General features: G+C 46.3%; 2 protein-coding genes across 2 annotated transcripts; both read right to left on the reverse strand.

Annotated features, from left to right (window-relative positions):
• Positions 1 to 761: 761 nt before the first annotated feature.
• On the reverse strand, positions 762 to 2,024 carry LOC135641487 (phospholipase A(1) DAD1, chloroplastic-like). The gene has a single exon (XM_065156850.1). It carries the CDS (start codon positions 1,983 to 1,985, stop codon positions 762 to 764), a length of 1,224 nt encoding a protein of 407 aa, XP_065012922.1. The 5' UTR covers positions 1,986 to 2,024.
• A 10,822-nt stretch (positions 2,025 to 12,846) lies between these two features.
• Positions 12,847 to 14,805, reverse strand: LOC103989913 (phospholipase A1-Ibeta2, chloroplastic). The gene has a single exon (XM_009408862.3). It carries the CDS (start codon positions 14,674 to 14,676, stop codon positions 13,039 to 13,041), a length of 1,638 nt encoding a protein of 545 aa, XP_009407137.2. The 5' UTR covers positions 14,677 to 14,805; the 3' UTR covers positions 12,847 to 13,038.
• Positions 14,806 to 15,748: the final 943 nt, after the last annotated feature.

Genomic DNA, 15,748 nt, shown 5'->3' on the forward strand with positions numbered 1-15,748 from the left:
ATGCAAGTCTTTTCCAATTTTTGTTTATTTTGTTGCGTCTACGTACTAATTTACTACTGCGTCAATGCTTGACGATATGACACACGCAGTGCATGGGCCTTGTGATTTGTAAGTCGTTGGCATCGTAACTAATGAAAGAATGAAGTCTACGTGCATATATCAAACTTTTAATTCGGCACACGTAGAGCAGATACGTTCATCGGGTTGGGATCCGATCAACAAGTCGGGCAACTTAGGTGAAGGTATATACTGTGGCCTATCGCAAAGTGTATGGTCTGAGAAGATGCATCCACGGTCAAGAGTGTTTACGTCAATGACGACGGCCGTCACTTCAGACGTGCGTGGCCATGAATGAGACTGCACCAGGAAAAGGGCTACGGTTCGTGAACCACACACCGGGAGAAGCATGGCCGGTGGGCAACGTGGCTCGTTCCCACCGCAACGTACAATACTTGAAATGACCGCTATTTATATACACGTAGAAGTCCCTATCTATCGACACGAGGTTAGGTAAATGTGAAAAGGCTTCGAGCAGCAACACCATCGACGATGGCTTCCTTGCATTGATTGCCTTGGGTCATGCCGTCTGTTTCTATCGATCTTCGTCGCGAATTCTACGAGATGCGAAAGCACGGATGCATGTCAACTCGATGTAGCTGACTTCACAAAACGTGCATGGCAAAACACCAGGGACTGCCTTTACGCCAACTTCAACGGTTTTGTTCTCCTTTTGCTTTAATATATGTACAATGGCTGTGATTTTATCCAAGAATCGGTCCCTGGTTTTGACTGGTTGCTGCTCGCATGGCTAACGATCTCAAGGGGCAATTGGCGCTTAGCTGGTTCACTAGGTTGAGGTAGACGCCAAGGTCATGGCAGGCCACCACATTGGCCGTGCGCCGCCCGTTGAGCCGAAGCTCTCTGCCGATGTCGGCGTACACCCACCCGGACTTCGACAGAAGCCAGCTCGGTAGCCAGCCGTTGTCGTCGTCCGCGGCCACTCTGCGGTCCTCCTCGACCACGAAGCCGGGAACCTTGGTTATGATGTCCTGAGTGTTAACTATCCGGAGCACCTTGGTTCCCCGCTCCTCCAGGCGACGGCGGAAGCTAGCGTTGCCGACGCGAGGGCCGCCGAACGACACGACCGTGACCATCGGTACGTCTTGGAACGCCGTGGTGATGTCGTGTGCAGTGAGGACGGCGAGGGCGGCCCCGAGGCTGTGGCCTGTCACCGTAAGGCTGAGAGGCTTCCCACGGGCGTCGTACTTGTTGATGAGCCTTCTTATCTCCTGGCGCACTTGGTCACGGAGGCTGCGCCGGGTTGAACTGGAAGAGGTGAAGAGACTCCAGAAGCCACGCTCGACCATGGGCTCAGCCGCGTCGGAGCCCAATGCGGCTGGCACGACGACGGAGGGGAGATGCGTGAGCGTAGCCCGGAGGTTCTCCATCCACTCGAGGAGGGTGGCGGTGCCGCGGAACGAGATGACGATGTCCCGCCGGCCCAGCCGCTCGATCTCGTCTTCGTCCTGGCACACGGCGACGTACCCGATCCAGCTGGTGCCGCGGGAGAGCCAGGCGGGGGCGCCGGGTTCTGCCCATCCGGGAAGGCGCGCGCCTGAGGTCGCAGTGAGGTTCCGGCTGATGCAGTAGCCGGTGTCGGGGATGCCGGAGCGGCGAAGGAGGGACCGCTTGGGGAAGCGGCAGGTGCCGTAGGTGGGGGATGACGGGTCGAAGTCGAAGCAGGTGTAAGCGGCCCGAGCGAACTCGCCATACCGGAGGATCTCGGAACGGAGTGCGTCGTCGAGCGGGTCGAGCAGGCCGTCCCAGTTGTTGGCGCCCTGGTACTCCCTCCACCGTTTTCCGATCTTCACGGTGGTCGGGCGGCCCGATGGGAAAGCCGTAGAGGTGGAAGCGAAGAAATCGGTGGAGCGCCGCGGCTCCCTCGTCGGAAAGGACGACCGAGAGATACCAAATGCGAGCCTCATTCTAGTTTATCTTACCACAGCCAACGCCTAAGCTGCTGGTGCGGCTGCTCGTGCCGCCGCTGGCGTGGAGTGGCTAATGCAATTGTGGCGATGATCAGAATAAGGAAGGAAGAGGCTGTTCCTGTGCAAGATTTATACGGCGAGGGTGTGTTCGATTTGATGGGCGGTGACGACGTCATTGAAAGCGGCGGTTAATTTGGACTTGGAGGAATTGACGGCGGACACCTGCTCTTCTTTTCCTTCTCCTTCTCTTTCCTCCTTTCGTGGAGGGAAGCGTGGGGCACGAGGGCGCACGTTGTGATCGGCTTTCCTTGTTCGGGCGGCTACCCGACCCCAGCGTACGGCTCTGATTCGACGTCCGCCAGTGCCGATTTGACGGGGGACTGATCGCGTTTGGTATGAAACGTTGAAGCGAGATGGCGCCGACGATGGAACAGTCACGTGAGGTGTCACGTGAGCCACAAGCGGCATGAAACTTCTTGGCCTCGCGATCCTGTGGTGGACCGCGAGGCCGTTCGGGCTCGGGTAAGGTATCGGTTGGCTCATTTAAGGAACCCGTTTCTTATCCCGGTATTGGTTGGCTTAGGAGGCGTGGGTTCCATTAAAAGTTGTATAGGATGAGCGGAGACATCGTCACATCCTAAAACTTAGGGGGGTGAGATCGACGGTCTTTCTAAATATCCATGAATTCGCTAGTGATTTGCTTCCCCAATTGACCTCTTCAATAGGAATGGAAATGACATTTGGCATCGAAAAGGATTTACGTTTGGTAGTACATACCAAATGACAAGTTCCTCTCTGATATAAAACTCAATTAAGCTCAAATCGTCAATAGCATTTATGTCACTTATGAACTGTTTGTACTATTGCCTTACTGAAATGCCATCCAAATTGGCAGCCGCAATCTCAAGCACAAAGGAGCAGCAACAGTATGAAGGACTGCATGACTGATATAAAATGATTCGGGGAAGTACAGCCACTCAAGCATGCTTTCTATCCATTTCAAGTTTTACTTACATCCATGTCAATCTGCACGCAGGATGAGTTCTGCTTGCTCCATGCAAACGCCTCGTTTCTGATCTACATGGGGTCACACTTGCTGCTTAACCTAGAATGTGGAAGATCACCGTCATGTAAGGCTTCAGGTACTCCCAGTGAGACGTGAGATTTCCTCTTCGAGCTGCGGAGTTTGATGTACCTTCTCCTCATTTTGCACGCCAAATGCCTTTGAAATGAGTTCGATAGCTTTGGGGAGTTCAGTGCAGGCAGTGAGAGCCCTTCTTTTGTTGTTCCACTCCGTGTATGTAGCATATATAGTTGTAGTAGAGTCCAAAGGCGATATTTTCCTCTGTCGTTCTCATTGGCTCTATCCTTTTGCAACTTCATCGCCACTGCTCCAGTAATGGAAACAAGTCATGCATGGCGTTGCACTATGGTAATATAAATGGCGGATAAGTTTCCGATTTAGCCACCCAAAGCATGATTGGCCTCAAAAGATGATTGCATGCAGGTGTCGATAGGTTATACTTCCATGCAAGATGTGGTCTATTGGATATAAGCAATCAGCGAGGGTGTACGTGAGAGAGGAGGGCAAGATTGCATGCACGTCCAAGGAAATGTCCCTACTGCATGCATGCCCTGTCAATGTCAGTATTCTCGGGCCAATAGGAAGGAGCAAAACTATCTTCTCCTGGTCTTCTTTGCACCCACCACATGCGGGATTTGGATGCCGCAGAGATACTTGTTATGTCAAGAACACGTTCGTTAATATCTCGTACCATTTTTTTTCCTTTATCGAGATATCTGACTCACATCCAAACTTACTGAGGATGCGACTCTTCATGCCATCATAAGGTTAGGCAGGACACATCTCCCCTCTTTTTCTTTTTCACCTATTTTCTAACCACACAAATAGTTTCATAGGCTGATGCATAGCTAGACAAATTACAAGCACACAAAACACATGCGTGTTCGTACCCCCCATGTGGATTTCATAAGTCTGATATGCTATAATTCGATCCAGTGAAACCCAAGTTAATATAATAAATTTATAATTAAATTTATTAAATCTTATAATTAAGTCTATTTAAATAATTTCTTATTTTGAAAGAGTTATGCTAAGTACTGAGTTTTCGCGGAAGCCACGTCACCTCGTAAAATTTCCAAAGTGATTCGATCCACCGGAATAATGTTTTTAAAAAATATTTTCAACATTTGCTTAGGGGAAAAATTCATTGACATCTGATGTGGTCCAGACCTATGTAGTATTAGTTGAGGTGAAAATATCAAGCTCCTGAGGTACCACCTGCATAAAGAACAAGGTTGAAAGAGGTTTCCCGACTCGATTCCTTCAACGTCCAAGTTAGTAACCCAAGATGTATGAGTGCGGATGCGAGTGATTAAAAAAAGATAAGCCTCTACTCATCGTGTTAAAGAGCTTTTACACTTACTCACAAAGGAGCAGTATATTCCATGAAATATTTTATGAGGATGCAGCCTCTAACTACCCTCAACGATCCCCTCTTAGCCTCTTGTCCATGTGGATAACCAGGGGGCACAATCCCGAACTGCCTGCCTTAAACCTGTTTTGGACTCTTGTCCACTTGAGTAGACGTGTGAAAGGTAACTTGAATATTTCCTCCTATCTAGGACTCCATGTGACAGCTATAGGTCAGATGATGATTAGTTGATAGTACTCCCTATCATTTATCCCCATCCCAAAGCATGCTTGGAGGCTCTTGTGAGAGGGGTTCGAGTTTCAAGGTTTAGTTCATCCAACATGAGTGCGCTTGGGATCGCCCCATAGCATTACTGGTGGTGATCCATATTACCAACCTAACCATTGTGCATCAAAGGGCATGTGTTAGTCGGGCAGGGTTGGGTTTTCCAACCTCCCTGTCTCTTCGTAGCCTCTACACCTCAAATGGAGGTGAGGGTCAGTCTTCTTGATTTCCACACCTCAAACGGAGGCGAGTTAGTCTTCTTGATCTCCTCATGCAGATCCGATTTTCCAAACTCACGTATTTCAAGCATATTTTGCCTTGTGCCTTTATCATGACGAATTTCTCCTCATGCGAATGAGGTTTTCTTAATTCATGCACCTCGGGCGTATTTTGCCTCGTGCTTTCAGCGTGACAGATTTCTCTTCACGCAAGTTAGGTTTTTTTGACTTATGCATCGTAGGTACATTTTGCTTTGTGCCTCCACTATGGTAGATTTCTTTTCACGCTGTGTCATGGTTAAAATTATAAATAAGGTGTTTGATATAATACTCATATATGTCCATGTCTTTCGGTTTTGTTCATGTTTTGCATAGCATGTAAAGGACTGATAGTAGGCTTAGTAACCCTATTTTCTTTGGTTTTGGTGATTGTCTTAGGCTTGTAAACAAAGGTTATGTTATGCAGGCACTTGTGGGAATTTTGATCTGTAGTAGACCATTTTGGACTCTTTGTTGTTCGATCGTTCATAACTTATGAAGTCTATTTATAATTTGCATTAGCTATGAAGTATTTGCTGAAATGATTGCTTGTGAATCTTGAGTAAACTTCTTTCTCTAACTCATTTTCTCTTTTGTATGTCCTAAGGGATCATAGGAGGTTTTAGGGAAGCTGACCTTTGCGGATAGACACGTAAGAGTGTCACACGACTTAGGCAAAACCAGCTAAGTTCGTGACATATAGTATTAGAGTGGGACAAGCACACATAGAAATACTTGACATGCAAATGTGGGGGACCTAGTGGGGTTGTGTTGAGGGCAGCCTGCATGCGCGACTGTTTGGGGGAGACAAGCATGGAAATGTAGGCAAAAGGAGTCACTCAGAGGAGCGGACATTTGAGACCGACATTCAGAGCAATGACCAACCCTTCGCGCAAGAGGCATCACGAGGACAAGTAAGCTAGGAAGAATGCATAGTGCATAAAGGTTGGGATGGCTGAGTTAGAGCTATGGCTCGACTTTGGCAACCATACTTGATAATGCTTAAGGCAAGCAAGACGCTTAGTAAATGATGAGACCATACAAAATGGAATGAGTTGCTCAGCGATCGAAAAAGTTATGCAAAGCTCACAAAGGTGAGGGGAATTACTAACTCGAAGAATTTGATACTCATGCAAGGGCCTGTATGCGGACGATGGAATGTTCGTGGCCATCCCAAGGTGACCAAAACTTGACGCCATGGAGCATTGAAACTTTTTCTTCGGGATGACAAGGATGCGTCAGTAGGAGGCTAAAGTATGCAACGAGTTCAGCATGTTGCCAGGCCTTAAGCGGTGTAGCAAGGGTTACATTAGCGAGGAGTCTCAATTTAGTAAATGTATTTGTAGGGGTATAATAATGCATAGTTTGTTAAGCAAGACAGAGTAGTTCAAGGGGATGGTGGTCTCCGAAACTTTCAGAGGGAAGGACACAAAGAGAAGTTACTCGAACAGGACAAATACCTTAGAAAGATAAATCTCGATTCTTTAGAGGGAGAATCATGTACAATGAACTGTACATATTGAGGAGGAGTACCTCAAGACAATAACCCTAAAAAGTTCAACGGCTCGAGTGAGTGGCCAGGAGTTATCGTATGATCTCACATGAGGTAATGCTTTGGTAGATGCATTATGAGATCAAGTGGGGGAGTGACCCAAGACAATACAAAATAAAGGCACACTTGGAGTTGATATGAAGATTGAACTCAATAGAGAGTTGACCCTTGGAATGGCGGGCATGAGGGCCACCATCAACTTAATGCAAATTGAGGAGCAGAGCAACTTGTGTGTAACTTGGTGAAGGACCCAAGCCGCATGAAGGGAGTTGACATAGAAGATGAAACATATACTGAAGGCATGAAGCTTTCCTTGGATATAGGTTAAGGATATGAACTCTTGTAGAGACAAAAGTAGGATCATGTCGTTCCATGGGTCCTTCATTTTGATGGAGCAAACTCATCCTACATAATGCCAAAGACGAAAGAAGTTTCAATGCACATGCACCTTATCTTAGAGAAGCATTTGACGGAGGAATCAAGGCGACTCAACTTGCAAAGGCGAAGTTGGCTTTAGAAGGCCTTGGCATGAGGCAAGAGGATGTGAAGGTAGCTACTCTTGAAGAATACACCACATTGATACTATTTGAGTTGCCATGAAGAAAGCAGTGTGTATAGGAGATTGTGCTGGTGGGGGCAAAGGCCTAGGATCCAAACAATGGTGCACCAATTTCAGCAAAGTCAGTGGACTTTGGGAGCTACTAGGTGATGGACTATCATAGAGTTGTGCTTCATCTGTGTATGACCTGAGAGCGGGTGGACGAAGGTTGATTATCATAGGAGTGAATATAATCGAAGGTGGAAGAGGTTGTGTGATGTGTTGGCAGAAGCCCCACGTGGAAGGATCACAATTTAAGTTCATTCCATAATGATCATAATGAAATAGAGATATCACTAGGAGGTGATATGGTGCAGTAGATCATGGTAGAACAATTTGTGACAATACACACAAAACTAGTCCCACGAGAGACTAGATCATACAAAGGTATGATCGGGAGCTATTGGGAGCTCCACTTTGGTGAATAACATGACGATAAGAAAGGCTATAAATTTAAAAAGTGGATGTCATTGTATCGTAGAGGCGGGTCTTCCATGCATGCATTAAATTTTATATCGGATAAAAGTTTTGATCATCAGCATATGAGAGCTGTGTACTATCGAGAGAGAATATCAAATAAAAGTACCAGTAAGCCCCATGGGGGGGACTTGATCATGCAGAGGTATGATCAGAGTGGCTGATGAGTTGTACTGCTCTAGAGCTCATATTCGCTTACGGAAGCTCGACAAGTTAGAGGACAATGCCGAGTAAGTGAACGTTGCTACCAAAGTGAATGTTGCATATATTATGATGTTCGTAGATCTATGCAATGAAAATCAGATTATGATGAGATCACGATAATGAGATCAATTTACCTTTAAACACAGACCCTAAATAATCCCAGTCATATATGACTCAAGAGGGATTCGAGATGACTGAATAGATTGGTGTACTGTACACATGTCTATATGATTGAGGCGGCTGGTCTTATAGCTGCTCATGTGGAGACACTATGGATACCGTGCAGGTACTTATTAGAGAATAAGTTCACTGATTGATCCGCTCACGGAATGTTTGATGGTTGATGATACCTCATTATCAAATAATGATTCCGTCATCCTAGTGGTGTATCTGATCCTAAGACTTGAGACACCAAGGATATCCTGTATAAGTACTCCACTCTTTGATATCATACTTATAGGCCTAGAAGTTCCAGATCTAGCACATCCGACCATCGAGAGTGGTAGTCAATTTTACAAGGGCTATTGAGTATCGATAGAAGATCATCCACTCTCAGTGTCATGAGAGAAATATTCCATGTGTTCTTGCTCAGACAAATCCCTAGCCAGGGTCATTCGGATTGAGAGAGAAAAAGTTATTCAGGAGAATCCGATTAGAGCGAGACTCGAGTAGAAATTATATAAGTCTGATAGCATCATACCCGGTATACGACCTTTGAGATATTAAGTGGATGAGAGACTATAGATATATAGTAACTAAGGATAGATAGATCTAATGGATTGGATTCTCTTATATCGTCTAGGGACTTTGGCGTATTGGCCTAGTACGTTCACAATCGATGAGTTGAGTGAATTATTATGAAGGTTATTAATAATTCACTAAGCCAGAGCAAGTCCTGATAAATAAGACTCACTATCAGCTCGATATTGGGTCTAAAGGGTCACACACATCTGGTAGGTGTTGTGATGAGTAGAGGTTCGGAAATGAGATATCCGTTGGAGCCCTTAGCTTATTGGATATCCAATAAGTTATTGAATTATTGGATCCTATGTATGAGATCCAATAAGAGCCAATGAGAGATTATTAGGTAGAGACCCACTAATCTAAGAGGTTTTGGTACTTGGATGAAGATCAAGTACCAAACAGGGCAGGATCTACTAGGTTTAAGTTTATAGGCGACCTCTATAAATAAGAGAGAACCAATAAGCCATAAGCTAAGCCTTTTTAGTTGGCATCTCCTATTCTCCTCTCCCCACTCCTCCTTAACTTGCAGCCCCTATTTAGAGCATTTGGACAGTAAGAAGGGCCACTCTTTCTTGATTGTGTGGTGCGCGCAACGAGGAGTGTGCAGCGATTTGAAGAGTGTCTTTGCAGCCACTGCCATATGGATCACCGCTAGAGAGGAAGACAGTTGACCTCCTTTATCCTCTCTCATAAATCTATAGGAATTCAGGGATATACGATCTCCCTAGGTAACACGATTTTCTTATATGTATAGTTTTTCGGTTTCACATGTTTTTTGCGCACTAATCTTTGCACGACGACAAGAGACTAATTTTTTTTATGGAAATATGAGATTCTATCCCTAGTATCTCCATATAAGTAACTATGAGACTAGCTGCCTCCATCATATGGACGAGTATATAGCACATCAGTTTCTTTGGTTATCTTGATGTCTCTTTCGAGTAACTTATGACCAGAAATATTTAGGGTTTGTGTTTATATGCGAATTGGTCTTATTATCATGATATCATCATAATCAAATTCTTATTACACAGATCCAAGAACATCACAATATATTCATCATCCAATATAGAAAATACCATAATAAATATTAACCAAAAAGATTATATAACATATCACACATATTATCACCAATGTAATTAGCTTGCAAGACACCTGTAACTAACAGACACAAACCTCGAGAAGGTACGAGCTAATATTAGAGATGCTTCTACCTTATTCGGTAAGGGAAGTCTAATAGTTAACAAGGAGAATAGCAACACTCAGTTGATTCCTATCCCAATCAAGTGATAGGTGCCTATATATCTTTCGGGCATTAAACAACTCATAGAGCTTCCTATGGATCGATGAGTATTAAGATGCTTTTGAAAGGATAAAAGACCACCTCATATAGTTGTCACAACTCTCCTCTATCTTAGGCAAAACTCTAAGTCCCTATCTCGCTACTACTGACCTTACTATCAACTCAATGCATGGTGAACCAAGCAACGAAGTCTAAAAGTATTTCCTCCTCTTGCCTAAGTTCAAGAAGTGTTATCATCAATAGCCTCAAGTGCATGTTATCGAGAAAGTAAAGCTCAAACTCCCTTATAAGATGACCAAAAGAACTGATAAAGAGAGGCTTCAAACATGCATATCATTCTTGTGTCAGGCCTCTTTACATGGTTGGGAAGGTGTGGCACATAAGGGTGTTCAAAGTATCGCACAACAATATTTAGGTGAGAAAATAGTGATGTGCTCCATCGGGTTGGTATTACTATTAAATGCCTCCAATGTTAGGAGGCGAAAGTTTGTTGGAATTGATTTGTTTGGATTTTCTAGGTCAATGACGATCGACCCAAGGTGGGGTTGACCAACGCTTCCTCTTTCGATTATTGGAACTCTTGTTGTACCTCCTCTAAATGTCGATCTATCTACTATAGTTGGATCCGTGAGGAATCCTATATCAAATTTGTCGATTAGGTCTCAAATTCAAGTAAGATAGAGTGGTGGTATGGTCCACTAAATTCCATGGTTGGGGAGTAAAGTACCCCCTCGACCAATGATTCGATAGGCCTTGGGCACTCCTGGGATATCGGTACCACGTCAAGTGGGGGAACCTCGATAGGCATCGATGCCGATGGCGATTAAGCTATTGATCATTGTTGAGCCTGTGGCATCGCTTGTTTGGCTAGTTTGGGCAAAAGTGGAATGACAGATTATATCATGCTCGTTAGTATCTGCATTTATTGGGTGAGGTTTAAGAACACCTCAGCAAGGACGAGCCGGTGGGTCGAGGTTACCTCTGAGATCCATGGACCTGACTTATTGAATATATGCTAGTATCATATTGACGTTTACGTAGAGGTAAATGCATCCACATGCATAAAGGGTAGTTGCTGCCCCCTTTGAGTGAAAGTACTATGGGTTGGTGACAAAGTCTCATCGCTTGAGCGTTTGTTGTGAGAGTTGGCGGGCAGACATTCCTACTACATCGAACCCTCTTTCGAGCACAAAAAATGTTAAGAAAAAAGTTATTGATGTCTTGGTCAGCCCGACGTGGTCCAGACTCGTATACGCAAGGTTATCCGATGTGGAAACATCGAGCTCCTAAAGTGCCTCCTATATGAAGACTGAGGTCGAGAGAGGTTTCTCGACTAGGTTCCTCCGACAGCTAAGTTAGTAATCCGAGGTATATGAGTATGGATATGTGTAGTAAAAAAAGGTAAGCCCTTACTCATAATGATGAAGATAAGCCTTTAAACCTAGTCACAAAAGGACAGTATATTCCATGAAATATTATGTATGGAGGCAGCCTCTAATCACCCTCAACGTTTCCCTCTTGACGTTTTGTCAACGTAGGTGACTATGGGAGATAATTTCGAATTGCTTGTCTTGGATTTGCTTTGGGCAAACCGGTGGAATGTGATCTAGATCTTTTCTTCCCACTTAGGACTCCACGTGATAACTAGGTTTTAGATAATGATTAGTTGATAGTATACTCCATGTCAGTGATGACCCTTGGAAAAAAATCTTTTTTTTCTTCCTTTTTTAAGCAATTTTGTCATTTCAAGTCTCAATTTTCATCAACCTTATTTTTGCTAAATATGGCTAGGGATTTTAGTTATAATCAATCACATGATTTCTTATGTTATTTATTAAAATTTGACATTATATTATATTATATATATATATATATTAATTTAGAATTTGTTTTTTTAAAAAATTATTTAAATATTTCTAATAATTGTTGATTTATTAAAATAATGGTACCATGAACCAGCCCGTCTCAGCCCCTTTGTACTTTGTTGGTAGGTTGGCTTGATTTGGTTTAAATAAAATATTAGGATTGCTTTCTGGAGTGGAAGAAACCGAACCCATTATGGCTTGGCCCGGTTTATGACTGGCCCACATTTAAGTAAAGGGCAAACTGTTAACATCTTCAGATTCCAAAGTCAAAGCAAGCCGTTATCTCCTCCATCAACCAGAGAAAACAGATTGTTGCAAGGAACTAATTGGTAATGGAGATTCTGATTATCGGAGATAATCTAAATCCAAGGTCCAGAATGAGAATGAGAATGAGATGGTGTGGGTGTGCTCGACTCGATAAGCAATCCAAGGATTTAGTAGGAATAAGAGGAATTGTGTACTCAAGTTTTTCAAGACAGTATTTGCAAACATGCTTGGAAAAAAGGGAGTTCCGATAACTACTGAAATTAAGTGAGAAGTTAATCTATATGACAACTATGTGGAATCATCGATCATTGATTGTTAGGTGTGTCATGACTACCCCCATAGAGGTTTTATATAAATGAGACGAAGGGACCCATCGTATGTGATCGCGATGATTGGGTGCCCTTATCACGTTGTGTTTGATGGGATACTCAGATAGATGTTTGATTTCTATATATCAAACCCCTTATCGATTAAAGTCAAAAAGTTTTTATACTGAAGGTTTTCAATTCAAAATATGTGTGTGTGATACTGGAGCCATAATTTCATTGTGTGCGTGTGAATTAATCGTTGAAAGTAGGACTTTGCTTTCTCTTGTTGCCGAGTAAAACTTAATTATCTTGGGATCAACGAATACCGACCTTGGTTGCACCTTGAAATCGAATTTGTTGACCCTGATTGATATTTCTATCTTAACCACGCATAAGAACGTTCTTTGGTTCTTACGGAGGTCAAATTTCTATATATTTTGAGGGGGTGTGCGAATTGGTTGGCTCTTTGGCAACTAGGAATAGACCATCTTATTTTGGATAAAGGATTGGGGCCAGTCAATTTTGACGTTTTGGTTTGCTCTTGACAAAAACGATGATGATCGTTGTAGCTTTAATATCATCTCTTTTCTTGAAAAGATCTTAATTAGATTACAGAACTAAGAATTCTTATATCAAATCAAAGAATCGGAATCTTTTCTTAAGTAGAATGACCCTAGTGTTGGTCAGTAGTCGGATCCTCCCAAGTTCTTGAAGCTTGTCGAGGATCCAAGGAGCGCATGATTTCCTCTGTGGACTTAGCAGGTGGACGAAGGACTGGGGAGTTGACCGGAGTTGCAGCGGGCGAAGCTGCCGGCCGGCCGGAGCCGGAGGTCCCGCGCCTTGCTCACGTAGAGCTCCTTGACGTTGGTGCCCTGCTGGCTGAGCAAACGAGCGAGGCTGCGCTTGGCGTCCGAGCGGAAGGGGCAATTGGTGGCCATGAAGCCGTCCACCAGGTGGAGGTAGGCCTCCAGGTCGTGGCAGCAGGCTGCGTCGGCGTCGGGCCGCAGGTAGGGGGACATCCGGTTGTCCACCCGCAGCTCCCGCCCGACGTGCGCGTAACCGTCGGTGCGCGCGGGGAGCACCCATGGCACGCGCGTGACCAGGTCGTGCGCGTTCACCACCCGCAGCACCTTGACCGCCCGCCGCTCGACCCGGTCCGCGAACGCCTGGTTCCCCACCCGCGGGCCGCCAAAGGAGAACACCGCTGTCGGCACGTGCGGCGACACGCTCGCCGCCAGCTCGTCCGCCACCAGCACCGCCAGCGCCGCCCCCAGGCTGTGCCCCACCACCGTGATGCTCAGCTCCTCCCCTGCGTACTGTTCCATCAGCCTCCGCACCTCCTCCGCCACCATCGACGACAGGCTCGGCGCGTCTGGCCCCGCCGTCTTGAACAGGCTGCGAAACCCGCATTCCACCTTCGGCACAGTTCCTCGGGGCTTCTCTGTCTGCTCCCCCTCCGAGGATTCCTCCTCCTCGGCCTCCTGCTCCTCCTCGTCAATTGGTACGAGCCAGGTGCGGAAGTTCTCGGCCCACTCCAGGCAGGTGGAGGTTCCGCGGAGCGCGATGACGATGTCGCGGCGCCCCATCCGCTGTATCTCCCGCTCGTTATCGCAGACAGCAACGTACCCGACCCAACTGGTCGGCGTGGCGGTCATCATCCACGGGGCCACGGTGTCGACCCACGGGGGCAGCTCCACCGAGGCGGTCGCGAACAGGTTGCGGGTGACGCGGTAGGAGCGGTCCGGAAGGACGACGGCGCGGGGGCGATCGGGCGGGGCGGCGGTGGGGTTCGAGTGGAAGGCGTGGTAGGTGGCCTGGGCGAACTCGCCATAGCGGATGAGCTCGCGGCGGAGATCATGGTCGAGTGGGTCGAGGAGGCCGTCCCAGTCGGCGGCACCGTGGTACTGATGCCATCTGGGGGCGATGACGCCGCGGGGAGATTGGCGGTTGGAGTTAGAGAGCAGGCGGCGGAGATGGGTGAGGCTGCGGGGAGAAATTTCTTCGGCCTGCTGGGTAGAGGAGGAAGGAAGAAAGAGAGCGGAAGGGAGGTTAAGGGCGTTCAGTAGGCAGCTGCCGGTACGGTGGAGCACGGAAAAGGAGAAAGGCGAATCACGGGGATCGCGATCATCTTCGACGACGGGGTCAGGCGCGGGCTGCGGTGGCGGTGGTGGAGCAACCGGTTGCTTCTTTTGGAGGAGGCGGTCGAGGTTGGAGAGGTGTGTTCTGGTGGACACGACAGTGGTAATAGCAGTAGCAGTAGTGGCGTGGATGTGGGCGGCAGAGTGGAGGCGGGCGGCGAGGGGATTGAGCGGAGAGCTGGGCCGGTGGCGGAGGGGGTTACGAACGGGCGAGACGTGGCGGGGTGCAGTCGCCATAGCGGAGCCGATTGGCATGAACGAACGAATCAACGTGGACGGATGGAACGAGGGAGAGGGAGAGGGGGAGGGAGAAGAGGCGAGATGGCAAAAGCAAGGGAAAGGGCGAGACTCGAGAACCGAGAAGTAGGAAACGGAATGGGGCTTCGGGATGGAGGGGGGTTGCTTGGTATACATATACTTATATTATAACTCCAAACACGGTTGCTTGGGAGAGGACGGTCAAAGAGCTCCGTGGACTCAGTGAGTTCAAAATATGAATTGAGAGCCCTCTCTGCTTCCTCACCGGCAGCATCAACATCGACTGCGACAGTGCAAGACCAAGTTGGCAGCTTGAATAGTATTATCTCGGATCAACGCGGAAACTCGGATCAACTAGCCATTTGTATGAGGAAAAGTCGGCTACAAACAGACTGTCATCTATCTTACCTGTTCACAAATAAGTTTGACCTTGTCCTTACCTACCTCACCAATTAGATTCGAAGATTATATAATCTCGTATAGCAAAGAATTTAGTTTTTTTTCATTAAACGTATCATATTCAACATATGTTTTAGTCATAACTTTGACCCTAAGCATGTACTTTGACTTTTACCCTTTGCAATTGTCTGCTAAACAATTAATACTCTCAGCCGTAACTTAGCAAGCAAGTCAAAGAATTTTACAAGCATATAAATCTGAGGTCAATCCATCTGTTGACGATTTCCAGTTCGATCCGAACACATGCATTCATTTCCTTGGTTGACAAGCCTCTCTCTCTTTCATTTCCTTGGTTGACGAGCCTCTCTCTCTCTCTCTCTCTCTCTCTCTCTCTCTCTCCATACATCAGATCTGACGACAGCGTATTTTAATCACCCTCCGACCCCTCAACGAGAGACAACATCCCGTATTATCGCCGAATAGTCTTTACCTTCAGGTTTAGGTCCATGCATCCTGAAGAATCATCAAGCACCAAGGCTGTGTAACCTCCAAGCACCGTTTCGGTTACACCATTGACTGTGTAGCCTCCAAGCACCAAGAAACATCCTCCGGTTTGCTGACACCAAGAAACACACCAATGAGAATTTGACATATTATCGAGAAAGATCTC

The sequence above is a fragment of the Musa acuminata genome, chromosome BXJ3-6 (assembly GCF_036884655.1).
Source record: "Musa acuminata AAA Group cultivar baxijiao chromosome BXJ3-6, Cavendish_Baxijiao_AAA, whole genome shotgun sequence".
Taxonomy (NCBI): Eukaryota; Viridiplantae; Streptophyta; class Magnoliopsida; order Zingiberales; family Musaceae; genus Musa; species Musa acuminata.

Coding starts and splice junctions, on each gene's coding strand:
- LOC135641487 (XM_065156850.1), bottom strand. CDS start 1,985: ATGAGGCTCGCATTTGGTATCTCTCGGTCGTCCTTTCCGACGAGGGAG.
- LOC103989913 (XM_009408862.3), bottom strand. CDS start 14,676: ATGCCAATCGGCTCCGCTATGGCGACTGCACCCCGCCACGTCTCGCCC.